The following is a 13,224-nucleotide window of genomic DNA, read 5'->3' as shown; positions in this document are numbered from 1 at the left end:
CCACTGAGTGAAGTTAAGCAGTTGTACTTTTTAAACATCTCTATCAGCAATTAGAATACAGGTTGAATATCCCTTATCCGACATGCTTGCTTGGGATCAGAAGTGTTTCAGATTTGGGATTTTTTAAGATTTTGGAATATTTGCATATGCATAATGAGATATTTTGGGGATGGGACCCAGGTCTAAATATGAAATTCATGTATGTTTTATATGCAACTTATCCACATAGTGTGAAGGTAATTCTATATAACATGTTAAATAATTGTGTGCATGAAACAAAGCTTTAACTGTGTTTTGACTGTGACCTGTGGCATGGGGTCAGGTGTTGAATTTTCCATTTGTGTTGTCATGCCAGTGCTCAAAAAGTTTCAGATTCTGCAGTATTGTGGATTTTGAATTTTCAGATGAAGGATTCTCATCAGGATGTATAATTGAAACTGGATAATTGTCATTTATATTTGTGTAGTGATTTATACTCTTTCATTTAACAAATATGGGGCACCCACATAGTGCAGGCATTGTACTTTCATGGTCCTTTTATTTGATCCTTGTAACTGCCCAGAAGCATGTGCCTAGTTTCTTATCTATGGGTGCACAGCAAGTTAGTGGTAGGGCTGGAAGAAAAGCCTAGACCTGCTTATTCCCAGACCAGGGCTCTGGTTTCTAGGTGTAACATTGACCCCAAGTGTCCTTTGTTCCACCCCAGGAAATGTCTGGTGCATTCAAAGAAAATAAACATTTGTTGAATGAATGAAGGAGATGGAGCAGCAGAGAGGAGGGAAATAAACTAGAAGAAAACAGACTGAGAGAGGCCCTTCCACCTGCCCCTCACCCTTAGGCTTTATTTCCTCCCAGAGCCACGTCTCACCTTCTGGCTGGTGGAGACAAGCATGAGGCCCTGTAGCGGGGTCAGGGAAGCCATTGCATCGGACCACAGAGGCATAGAACTTGGCTGATGCCTTGGGGATCCTTGGCAGAGAAGGGTCACTGTAGTTCACAAAATGCAGACCAAATCTCTCTGAAAAGCCTGTGGACCACTCAAAATTGTCCATCGCACTCCAAACTGTGTATCCTCGAAGGTCCACCTTGTCCTGCACAGCTGCTCAAACACATAGGGCTGGGCATAAGTTTCCTATCTCAGAAGGCACCTTCCTGCCAGGCCTTCAGAAGCCAGGTCTGCCTACTGTGCTCCCCACCGCCCTCACAGATGGTGGTAAGCTTTGGCTTTAGCTTTGTAAGAAAGCTGCCCCTTCTTCTGCATGCAGTGTTAGTGGGTCCTCTGTGGATGGAGATGCAGAGCCACCAGCATCTTTCTAGAAAGGCTCAGCCCTGAATGGGAGTCGGGAACATGGGTGGACTAATTCCCGCGGGCTACACTTCTATCCATGATCTTGGTCAGTGCCTTAGAATGTTAGTGCTCCTCCCTATAGAAAATAGCCCTTAGATGGAACAGATTTCAGCTGGGTAGGATTGTTCTAATCATTTCCTTTGCTGGTGCATTGCTTGCTCTTTTACTCAGCATTTGTTCCATTCTCTTATCCTCATGGTCCCATCTCAAGTTGCTAGGGCTGAGCCAAGAGCCTCACACTTTGGTTTGGAGACCAAGAGACTCCACAGGCAACCACACAGCCTACTCCTCCTGGGCCCTACCCAGACTGTTCTCAGGAGGACACTGCTGTTCTGACATCAGGGAGGATCAGGGGGAGCAAGTGACTCAGGCCAGGAACTAGGGTTTGGTGGCATCAGACCACTGGGCTTGCTTGCTGAGCTTAGACATAGGAAGGAAAAAACTCAGAGCACAGCCCTAAAGCAAGGCTTAAACCCAACAGGAGCAAGAAACCTTAGCGTTCTTTTCTTACTGTGGCCCAAGGACACTGTATCACCCTCCTGCAGATGGCAGATGTTTCCAACACGGAAAGGTGCACGCTGGGGAGGGGTGGGCCGTCATACCTTTGAGGGCCTCGTTGATGTAAGTCCGAAGGTAGTAGATCCTTGCAGTGTCATTGAGGTCCGTTTCTTCCCGCTGGGACACTCCATTCTCCGTGACATAAATCGGAGGGTCATTGTATTCCTCCTTGAACCAGTTCAGGATCCTCCGGAAGCCAAAAGGCGTCATCTTCAGCCAGACAGAGCCAGAGTCTGGCCACGAGCGATCTGCGATGGAGGCAACTCCTCTACAAGTTCAAAAACTAAAGATGAGGTATTGTTACGTAAATCTCAAGAGGCCCTTTACATGAAACACAAAACAGGACCTAGACCAGGAAAAGCCTTAGGTTTTGTCTGGCCTTAAGAATCACACTAACCCCAGAAAAATCAAATTGCCTCAAATTCTCCTCCTTTTGCTGGTTCTAGCTGCCTGCACCCTGTGCTGGTATAGCACTGGACAAGCCACTCAGCTCTCCGCCCTTCAATTTCTCTGCCTGTGCAGAGCATGTTCTTGCTCATGGAGCCCAGCCCTCCACTACTCTGAATAGGTGGCTCCATACAGCAGCTATGAAAGGCTCCGTGGGTCCCCAGCTCCAGACTTCCGACGGACACCAGTGCTGTTCCCCAGAGAATGGGCGCCCCCAAGCCCCCCGTGTCTCGCCAATGCCACATGCAGACCACGCGTGTGGCCACAGACATCAATACTTGGGGCCCTGCTTTGTGTGCTGACAGGCAGCGGACAGGCTGGCACCTCCTTCAAGTGTCCAAGAGCCTGGCCTCTCTCTTCAGTGATGGACAAGGAGAGGGGACAGCTCCTGCCACAGGGGTGCCTGCTGGGGGAGGCCACAGAAGCCTGATCACCTGTAGTCGTACATGTCAAATAAGGACCAAGCATTTAGACACTTCTTACACTCAGATCCTTCAGGAAAAAAAAAAAAAAAAGTTTTATCAGCACCTGGATTTATTTATCTGACACAGCTGAATTGAATGTGGGCCATTTCATAAGCACAAGTGGAGGTCTCCCAGGAGACAGCCCCAGGGCTGATGAGAGGGAGGGAGAATCAGAAGGAGTAGAGGGGTGTTCTGGAGTCTCCTCAGCCCCCTTGGTGAGCCTGACTCGGGGGGGTTTCAGGATGCAGTGGGAGTGGAGGGGCTGGTTTTCTTTTCTTTTTTTTTTTTTTTTGAGGCGGAGTCTCGCTCTGTCGCCCAGACTGGAGTGCAGTGGCGCAATCTCGGCTCACTGCAAGCTCCGCCTCCCGGGTTCACGCCATTCTCCTGCCTCAGCCTCCCAAGTAGCTGGGACTACAGGCGCCCGCCACCTCGCCCGGCTAGTTTTTTGTATTTTTAGTAGAGATGGGGTTTCACCATGTTAGCCAGGATGGTCTCGATCTCCTGACCTCGTGATCCGCCCGTCTCGGCCTCCCAAAGTGCTGGGATTACAGGCTTGAGCCACCGCGCCCGGCCGAGGGGCTGGTTTTCAAAGAAAGAACCTGAACACAGTCAGAGCTACTGGTGTGGAAAGATGCTTCATAGAAAAGGAACAAAATGAGATTTTCTGAAAATGGCAGATAGGAGACAGGACTTAGGTACAGCTCCCACTTGGATGGACAGAACAGTGTGTGGAGACTCACGTTGTGAACTATTGCTCCAAGAACTACTGCAGGAACATACCAGAAAAACCGAAAGAATTCGTAGACCCTTTGAAAGAAGCAGAATGCTGCTGCAAACTCCACGAGACAGCTACAAAACTGTGAGTTCCCCAAGTGTGCGAAGGGGAAAGTCTGCCTCTGAACACACATCCTCTCTGGGCACCTGAACATCCAGATCACAGGAGAAGGATTTAACCTTACCTAGAACGCAAGTGGATTTAGGGAGCCAAGTGAAATGTAAAAGTAGAAGAAGCAGTAGGAAGAGCCCTGTAGCCACTCCCTGTCCCCAGTTTGAGCCCAGGGAAGCCATTCCTGACTTTATCCTACAGGGGTCCTTGGGGAAGGAAGCCAGTGGAATTAGGGAGGGGAAGGATGAAGGAAGCTTCTAGCTGAACTTAATTTCAACTAGAAGCATGAATTTTCCGGAGCAGAATCTTGGGGGCAAACAAGAAGTGCAGATAAAAGCACAGAAGCCACAGTCAACAGTGTGGGCGGGTGGGGAGGGGCAAGGCCTGAAAGCCCTGCTTGCTTTCTCAGAGAGGAGGCTTGTAGCCCGGGGTGAGAGCTCTGCCCTGCGCACTGTTGGCAGGGCACGGCAGGAGTGAGACTGGCCTTGCTGGCTGCATGGTAGCTGGGTGAGGCTTGTGACTGCCAGTTTTCCCAACTTCCCTAGCAACCTGTATGACACAGCAGAGGAAGCCATAATCCCCCTGGGAACAGAACTCCACTGGCCTGAGAACCAGCCTCCTATTCCCCCACAGTGGTTGCAGCAAGCCTCACCCAAGGAGAGTCTGAGCTCAGACATGCCTAACGCTGCCCCCATCTGATGGTCTTTCTCTACCTTTGCTGGGAGCTGAAGACAAAAGACATGAACTCTTAGGAGTTCTATGGCCCCGCCCATCACCTGAGACACCCGAATACTTACCCTGGCCAACGTAGGGCAAGCTTATAATCCCCCTTCTACTACTGCAGCTGGTGGCACCAGAAGGGGAAAGCACCTTGAAAGTGCCACCATGAAAGTGCCACCTCCTCTCTTGAAAGCATCACCTCCTCTCTTGAAAGTGTCACCTCCAGGCCAGACGCAGTGGCTCACGCCTGTAATCCCAGCACTCTGGGAGGCCGAGGCGGGTGGATCACGAGGTCAAGAGATCAAGATCATCCTGGCTAATATGGTGAAACCCCGTCTCTACTAAAAATACAAAAAAATAGCCAGGCGTGGTGGCGGGCGCCTGTAGTGCCAGCTACTCGGGAGGCTGAGGCAGGAGAATGGCGTAAACCCGGGAGGCGGAGCTTGCAGTGAGCCGAGATTGCACCACTGCACTCCAGCCTGGGCGACAGAGCGAGACTCTGCCTCAAAAAAAAAAAAGGAAGTGCCACCTCCTGGCTGGAGACCAACCGACTCACCCCATTACAGCAACTCAGAACAATCCTGCTCCAAAGAAGGAGAAAATAACAACAAATTCCACCACCTGCAACATCCTGGCTGACCAGAGGTCCTGAGTCTGTCCACATGGCAACTTCACTGCCAGCATAACCAGCGTTGGAGAAAACCACAACAAACAACCCTCACAGAATCCACTTCACTCCCCTGCACCTCCACTGGAGCAGGTGCTGGTATCCATGGCTGGGAGACCTGATGACAGATCACATCACAGGACTCTGCAGACATTCCTCAGCACCAGTTCAGATCCCAGTAGTTCCTGCTGGGTGGAGAGACCCAGACGGGCAACGGCAATCACTGCAGCCTGGCTCTCAGGAAGCCCCATCCCGAGGGAAAGCGGGTGAGCACCACATCAAGGGATCACCCGGTGGGACAAAATAATCTGAACAGCAGCCCTTGAGTTCCAGATCTTTCCAGTGAAGCAGTCTCCCCAAATGAGAAGGAACCAGAAAAGGTCATATGACAAAGCAAGGTTCTATAAGATCCCCAAAAGTTCACACTAGCTCTCCAGTGATGGATCCAAACCAAGAAGAAATCCCTGAATTGCCAGATGAAGAATTCAGAAGGCTGATTATTAAGATACTCAAGGAGGTACTAGAGAAAGGTGAAAATTAACTTGGTGACATTTAAAAAACCATACAGGATATGGATGGAAAAGTCTCTAGATAAATAGATATCATAAAGAAAAAGACAATCGGCCAGGCGCGGTGGCTCACGCCTGTAATCCCAGCACTTTGGGAGGCCGAGGCGCGTGGATCACCTGAGGTCAGGAGATAGAGACCAGCCTGACCAACATGGTGAAACCCTGTCTCTACTAAAATACAAAGCAAACAAACAAACAAACAAACAAAAATTAGCCAGGCTTGGTGGTACGCGCCTGTAATCCCAGCTACTCGGAGGCTGAGGCCGGGGAATCACTCGAACCCGGGAGGCGGAGGTTGCAGTGAGCCAAGATTGTGCCGGTGCACTCCAGCCTGGTGACAAAGCGAGACTCTGTCTCAAAAAAAAAACGAATAAAATAAAAATAAAAACCATTACTTAAAAGGTGAACCAAAATCTTTTACTATCTCTACTTCATAAGCATTGTTTAAAAGAGAAAATAAAATTTTACTCTTGTATTACTGTAATATTTATTAACATTAAAGCAAATTTTGATAAAACCTAAACAAATTCTTTTCTTGAAAATACTTTTTAAAAACCAAGCATTTTAAGAGTTGAGCAGCCTGTGAAAAAGAACACAAAATAAATAAATAAATTTTAAAAATGAAATAAAACAAAAAGCCAAGCACATGTGCCCTCATGGGAGATGCCCTGGAGACCTCGGCCTCCTCGCCCTCTTGCTTGCTGGAGATTTCCTTGGGATCTGTGGGGTGGTGAGCGTCTCGCAAACCCTGCCACATTCGGCGTTGGAGGCCCTATTTTGAGGCTGGGCAGGCCTCGGAGAGCACAGCCAAGGGTCACCTTTCTGCCTTTTCCGGAGATGGCTACGGGTGCCCTGTTGGTGGACTTACCTGTCTGCATCAAAAGAAGAGATGGCAGTGGCATAGTTGAGGTTGTAGGCCAGGACAGTGGTGTAGTGATTGAACCCAAAAAAGTCATAGGTACCGTTGATCCTCCTCTTCTCACTCTCTGTAAATTCTGGCAGCCTGGATGGAACAAGCCATTAAGGGCAGGGCGTCAGGGAGAGCCACGCTTTGAGAAGAGAATGTCGTGGGGCTGGGGTGGGGGGTGCTCTGAACCCCAGGCACTTGGCAGTGACTGGGGGAACCGGAGGGGATGAACATGTCCTTCAGGCAGTGCAGGAAGCACCTGCGGCTCCTCCCGCCCAGACCAAAAACCTGGCTTCCCTAGGTCTCTGCAAGAGCCTCTGAAACCTGAAGGACCACACACATACATGCACATGCACACATGCATGTACAGTTCTTAATTTCCTTCAAACGTTAACATATGCAAATTCTGATATTTAGCATCTATGACAGATTTCAGAATCAAGAGCATACCTGAGGTACATACCCAAGACTCTTCCCCCATGTTTGTAAAGTTAGACCTTGTATAATTTTTTTTTTCTTGTGTCTGAGTCTCACTCTGTCACCTAGGCTAGAGTGCAGTGGCGCGATCTCAGCTCACTGCAACCTCTGCCTCCTGGGTTCAGGCGAGTCTCCTGCCTCAGCCTCCTGAGTAGCTGGGACTACAAGCGCCCGCCACGACTCCTGGCTAATTTTTTGTATTTTTGGTAGAGATGGGGTTTCACCATGTTGGCCAGGCTGGTCTTGAACTCCTGACCTCAAGTGATCCACCCACCTCAGCCTCCCAAAGTGTTGGGATTACAGGCATGAGCCACCGCACCCGGCCCTGTATCTTGTATAATTTGTATTTCCATTTTCTGCCCTTTCCAAGTTTCTCTGCTCCTTCCTGTTGGGTTTGGTTAGGCATGCCTCTTTTTCTCCAACTTTAGCAATAATAATAATAATAGCTTCAAGATCTTCAAAGTAGCAAGGGAAATAATTTGCAAATTGAGTATTTGAGTTTGAATTTCTCAGTTCTCACGATTTCACTGAACTTTGTTTTCTTTCTTTCTTTTTCTTTTTCTTTTTTTTTCAGACAGCGTCTTGCTCTGCCCTCCTGGGGACACTGCACGCCCCCTGAAGCTGGAGTGAAGTGGTGAGATCATAGCTCACTGCAACCTCAGTCTCCTGGGCTCAAGCAATCCTCCCACCTCAGCCTCCCAAGTAGTTGGGAATATAGGTGTGTGCCACCATGCCTAGATAATTTTTAATTTTTTTGTAAAGACAAAGTCTCACTATGTTGCCCAGGCTGGTCTTGAACTTCTGGTTTCAAGCAATCCTCCTGCCTCAGCCTCCCAAAGTGCTAGGATTACATATGAGTCTGGGAACTTTGTCTTCTTAACGTGTAGATGGAGCATTTTCCAGGCACTCTGAGTGAAAAGCCTCTCTCCTGTAGAACCTGACTAATAAACACTTGTGTGCAGTGTGTACAGGTGATCTTGACTGCATGCGCATGCTGACAGGGAGACCTGGTGCTTCTGGTTTAGGTGTGGCCCAGAGATGCCTCTGACACTTTCATCTTGACCTTTCTGTTACCGTTAACCTGAGGGATCAAGAACCTTTTTTCCCTGGGGTTTCTGAGATGATAGGAGAAAACCAAAGCACAGCCTTCTCATGTACCTGACACCTCTGCTCAGAAGCCAGCAATGGCCTGTGGCCCCAAAGCCAATGCCCTGCACTTGGCTTCCAGGCCCTTCACCATGTGGCCTCAGCCCCTTCACTGCCACTGGGCTGGTCTCCCCCACTCTCAGCTTCTGGCACCCTGCTCATTATTACCTCTAGGCCTGTCTTCACAACCCTGCCCCTTGGAAGGAATGAGCTGTAATCTCCTGCGCTCTATCCCCTGTCAAGGCCCAGCTCAGCTGATGTCCTGCCTTGTCCATGAAATCTCCTGGGTCTACCCGGTCCACCCTGATCTCATCTGCTGAGTTTTCTTTGTACTGAAGAACCTGGGGAATGGGATTCCATGGAGCACTGTCTTTCCAGCTGATCTGTCAGCAGCTTGAGGAACCGACTTGGAATCCTCTCCTTCCGTGGACCCCTCCCTCTGGCCCTGGCTCGGTCTAATGGTAGGTGCTCGGCAAACTTGTGCGGATGGGCCGGACGCTCACCGGTTTCGCTGGAGATGACAGTTCGCAGATCAGACCTTTAGGCACAGCCTGCTCTGCGGCACTTACCCTAACTAGGCCGGAGTGTGCATTGTGAGGTGGGAGCTGGCTTTTCTTTTTTTTCTTTTGAGACAGAGTCTCGCTCTGTCGTCCAGGCTGGAGGGCAGTGGCGCCATCTCGGCTCACTGCAACCTCTGCCTCCTGAGCTCAAGCGATTCTCTGGCCTCAGCCTCCCAAGTAGCTGGGAATATAGGCCCCCGCCACCGCGCCCAGCTAATTTTTGTATATTTAGTAGAGACAGGGTTTCGCCATGTTGGCCAGGCTGGTCTTGACCTCCTGACTTCAAGTGATCCGCCCGCCTTGGCCTCCCAAAGTGCTGGGATTACAGGCGTGAGCCACCGCGCTCAGCCTGGGAACTGGATTTTTAATCCTCAGCTGGGCTCTATGGGGGCGTCTGGGGACAGGACTCAAAGACTGTGTTGGGAATTCACACTTGATTCCCGCCGGCCTTGGAGCGGTGGGCATGTTCCCACGGGCAGTGATCCCCGCTTCCCGCCCTTCCACACACCACACCTCTCACCCCACCTGCATGACTCAAGCCCCCAGCATGCGCCCTGGGGGCAGACAGCTTGGCTGCAAATCTCAGCTCCATCTCTTAATAGCTGGGTGACCTTGCCCTAATCTTTGCGCCTCACTTTACTCATATTTAAGTAGAAATAAAGATACCAACAGAAGATGCGTAAACGTTGGCTGCTGACGTTGCTACTCCTTCCTTGACAAGAAGGGGCGGGCGGGTAAGGAGGGACGCTTTGGTGCAGACCATCGCCACCTGCTGACCAAATGATGCAAAGCACAAACCTGACTCACCCACTGCCACCCACATTCGCACGTGCGGTGATGAAATAGGATAGGATGAACCGGGATTTATCTGTGGAGTGGTGGAGTGGGGTTGCTCAGAGGTGGATATCCTTGGGACAGATTTCCTGGCTGTTCTGCAATATAATAACCATAATAGCAACCCCCCTCTGTCAAGCACATAGCAGTGCCAGGTGCTGGGCTAAGCTTTACATATATGATCACATGTAACCTCCCAGCAAGCAAAGAAGCTCAGTCATGGTAACTTGCCCGAGACATGCCTCTGCGACCCCGACGCCATGCCCTCAGCACTGCGGGCACCAGGCCCTTACCGAGACTTGTTGAGGCCTGCAGCCAAGCTCCTGTCACGGATCCGCGTCTTCATCACCTCGTTGTAATCTCCATTCTTGAAAATAGGATGTGCAAACCAGCCTCCCATGAACTGTGGGTGGGGTTGGGGAGACAGTCAGCCCAGGCTGGGTACAGCAAGAGACAGCACCGTCCCTGCTCAGAAGTGCCAGGCCTCACAACCTCCCTCCTTTTTCTGGACCCCCAGGCTAAGTTCTCTTCTCTGTGGCTCCTGCCTGTTGCAGCTTCAGTGCTCACAGGTCTCCCAGCTGGGTCTGTGCTTGCTCAGCTGCTGTCACACTGAGGGCAGGACCACCTCTTCATAGTTACAGCTTGAGGTGACAGGAACTGACCTGCGCACTGACCCTGGAGCTCAACAAATGCTTCCTGGCTGCCCTTGGACGGATCCTGCAGAGGATAAGGGAGAACCACAAGCCTCCAGGCTCCCGGTTCCCTTTCTCACCACTGAGCGGCTGAATTTCTGCATCAAAGTGCCCAAGAGGCAACCAGAACTTTCTGGGGAGGGCTGAGATGCAAGGTTTTGCTTTCCTGACTTTCCGGGCAAAGCATAACTCTTCATGGGCTTTCACAGCCCCAACATGGGGAACTGTTTGACCCATTTTCTCTAATGAGGCCTAGGCCATCCTTATCATGGGTGGGGATACGTGGCACCCACACACTATGATGCTGGGGGGTTGAGAGCCTTCTTTAGTCTCTCCAAATCCTCTCCTCACCTGCTGGCTGCTGCTGGCAATGTGGGGTGAGGGCAGCTTCCACCCATGGTTAGAGACGAGGCATGGAACACACATGCCCTGGTAAGGAGGCTTAAATGCACCCACTCCAAGGTAACACACTGGATGTTTTTGTGGAAGCTGATTCTAATAGGAGATGCATCTGTCATAGTCCATGGCTGCAGTATCACAGTTCGCCAGTAAGTGGCTCAATCTAAAGATATGACAGCCTAACATTTCCTGACATTCGAAGTTTTGATTTCAGGAAAAAAGGAAATGTTGCTCTAAATCACCAGTTCTGTGAGTCTGAAATGAGGGATACATTAATTTCGTTTCAAAACTGTTTCCCCAGCTGACTGGCAGACCAGAAAATTAAGCTCTTCGTTGCGTTTATTAATTTGACTATCTTTGTCAAGTTCTCCTGTGAAGAGTTTGGCAAACCAAGGCCCTTGGTGTTCCCCCCAAGAGAGTTATAGTGTCACAGTTGGCAGACTCTTCCACAGAGCCCAGAGTGGGAACCGATCCAGAGAGAAACCCTTGTCTTTCCTTCCTGATGCAAAATGTAGGAGACAGCACCTTCTAGCCCTTTCAGAGACTCTAGGAGGAGCCAGAGGAGCTGTGCCATGAATGAGGATCATTCTTCTCCTTCTCTTCTCTTGTCAGTCAGGGGTTCAGGAGGAAATAAAGGTAGGCCATGCTGGCACCTGTTTCCTTTTTTTTTTTTTTTTGGAGATGGAGCCTTGCTCTGTCACTCAGGCTGGAGTGCAATGGGCATCTCAACTCCTGGGTTCTCCTGCCTCAGCCTCCAGAGTAGCTGGGACTACAGGCATGTGCCACCATGCCTGGGTAATTTTTATAATATTAGTAGAGATGGGGTCTCACCATGTTGGCCAGGCTGGTCTAGAACTCCTGACCTCAGGATATCAGCCTGCCTTAGCCTCCCAAACTGCTGGGATTACAGATGTGAGCCGCCATGCCCAGCCAACTTCCTACTAATGTCTCTACTTCCTAGGGGTGAAATTCTATGACCAAAAGATGCTGTTCTTAAACTCATTGAGTTGGCAAATTAGGGGCACTAATGAGTTTCACAGAATCTAAAGCCCCCAGTTTAAGAAATGCCTAGGCTGTAGCAAATCAAATTAGATGGCGACACCTAAAGGTGACGTGTGACATTGCAGCCCAGCTCTGTTAGCAACTATAATCAAACCAGAGAGACTGAAGAGATGGAAATTTCTCTCTATGAGTTAACTTCAAACCAATGTTACAGAAATAATTACCTGTACAAATGATTTTTAAAAACTTAAAGACAACCTAACCCCATGGACCTTATCACTTTCATCACAGCAAACTTATGAGGTGGGTAGAGCATCTCTAGTTCAAAGATGAGAAAACTAAGGCATGAAAAAGTTAGATGATTTTCCCAAGCTCACAAAATCAGGCAATAGCAAAACTAGGCTTAGATCCTAACCATTCTTCTTTTTTTGGGTTGGGGGTGGTCTCCCTCTGTCACCTGGAGTTTAATGGTGCTGAAATCATGGCTCACTGCAACCTTGAACTCCTGGGCTCAAGTTCCCACCTTAGCCTCCTGAGCAGCTGGGACTATAGGTGTGTGCCACCATGCCCTAATAATTTTTTTTTTCTTAACAAACAAGGTCTTGCTATGTTGCCCAGGCTGGTCTCAAACTCCTAGCCTCAAGCAATCCTCCCGTCTCAGCCTTCCAAAATGCTGGCATTACAGACATGAGCCACCACACCCTAAATCTTTGATTCACAATCTATTTCCATTAGGCTGGAAGGAAAGATGGACAAAAATAAGAACAAGTGTCCAGAGGAAAAACAGACCTGAACATATCTCCTGGCCGCCTCCACATCCTCCTGGTTAGAGGGATCTCTGGGTTCAGCCCAGTCACTGCTGATGGTGATGGAAATCACACCACCTTGACTGGCGCGGTATACATCGTTGTACAGATGCCAGGCCTCAGCATGAGCCTTTATTAGGTTGTGGCCAACAATGTAGGGGGCAGTGCCAGGCCTATCAAAGATTCCTGGAAACATACACATGAACGTCAACAGAGAATGGATAGAATGGATGTGACCAAGATTGTTAGTCCCTGCCTGCAGATGTCCCCTCTGTGTTTGGGAGAAAAGGTGTAGATTCTGGCATTAGGAAAACTGGAATTCAAACCCTGGCTCTCCCTCTTATTACCTGGCTGTGTAACTTTGGGTGAGTAATTCAGCCTTTCAGTTTTCTCCCTGGTGAAATGGGCAGCAGAGAGTGCTTGTTAGAGAGAAACGAAACAGTGTAGGAAACCCACCCACAGCAGCACTGTGTCTGGAAAAGGGAAGGACACTTGATAAATGTTGGTTTCTGTCCCCCTCCTCCAGAAGAGTGGCTCATATGTCTCAGGCAAAATACCCATAATAGAGATACCTGTCACAGAATCTAAAGCTCCCAATTTAAGAAATGCTTAGGCTGGAGCAAATCAAATCAGATGGTGACACCTGATGCTGAAGTGTGACATTGCAGCCCAACTCTGTTAGCTACTATAGTCAAACTAGAGAGACTAAAGAGATGGAGTTTCTTTCTATTGAGTTAGCTTC

The 13,224-nt window shown here is 49.5% G+C and overlaps 1 protein-coding gene across 1 annotated transcript in view; it reads right to left on the bottom strand.

Moving 5' to 3' along the window:
• Positions 1–13,224, bottom strand: part of LCT (lactase) — a 53,510-nt gene that overhangs the window by 860 nt on the left and 39,426 nt on the right. Inside the window, exons 12-16 of the mRNA XM_033231652.1 lie at positions 12,466–12,668; positions 9,877–9,986; positions 6,528–6,662; positions 1,951–2,174; positions 869–1,099 (exon numbers count right to left, since the gene is read on the bottom strand). Of these exons, the coding sequence (XP_033087543.1) occupies positions 869–1,099; positions 1,951–2,174; positions 6,528–6,662; positions 9,877–9,986; positions 12,466–12,668 (903 nt within the window). The remainder of the gene's footprint in view (positions 1–868; positions 1,100–1,950; positions 2,175–6,527; positions 6,663–9,876; positions 9,987–12,465; positions 12,669–13,224) is intronic.

Source organism: Trachypithecus francoisi, unplaced genomic scaffold (genome assembly GCF_009764315.1).
Source record: "Trachypithecus francoisi isolate TF-2019V2 unplaced genomic scaffold, Tfra_2.0 Lachesis_group13, whole genome shotgun sequence".
Lineage (NCBI taxonomy): Eukaryota > Metazoa > Chordata > Mammalia > Primates > Cercopithecidae > Trachypithecus > Trachypithecus francoisi.
The sequence above is the reverse complement of the archived record's forward strand: the minus strand, read 5'-3'. Positions and strand labels throughout refer to the sequence as shown.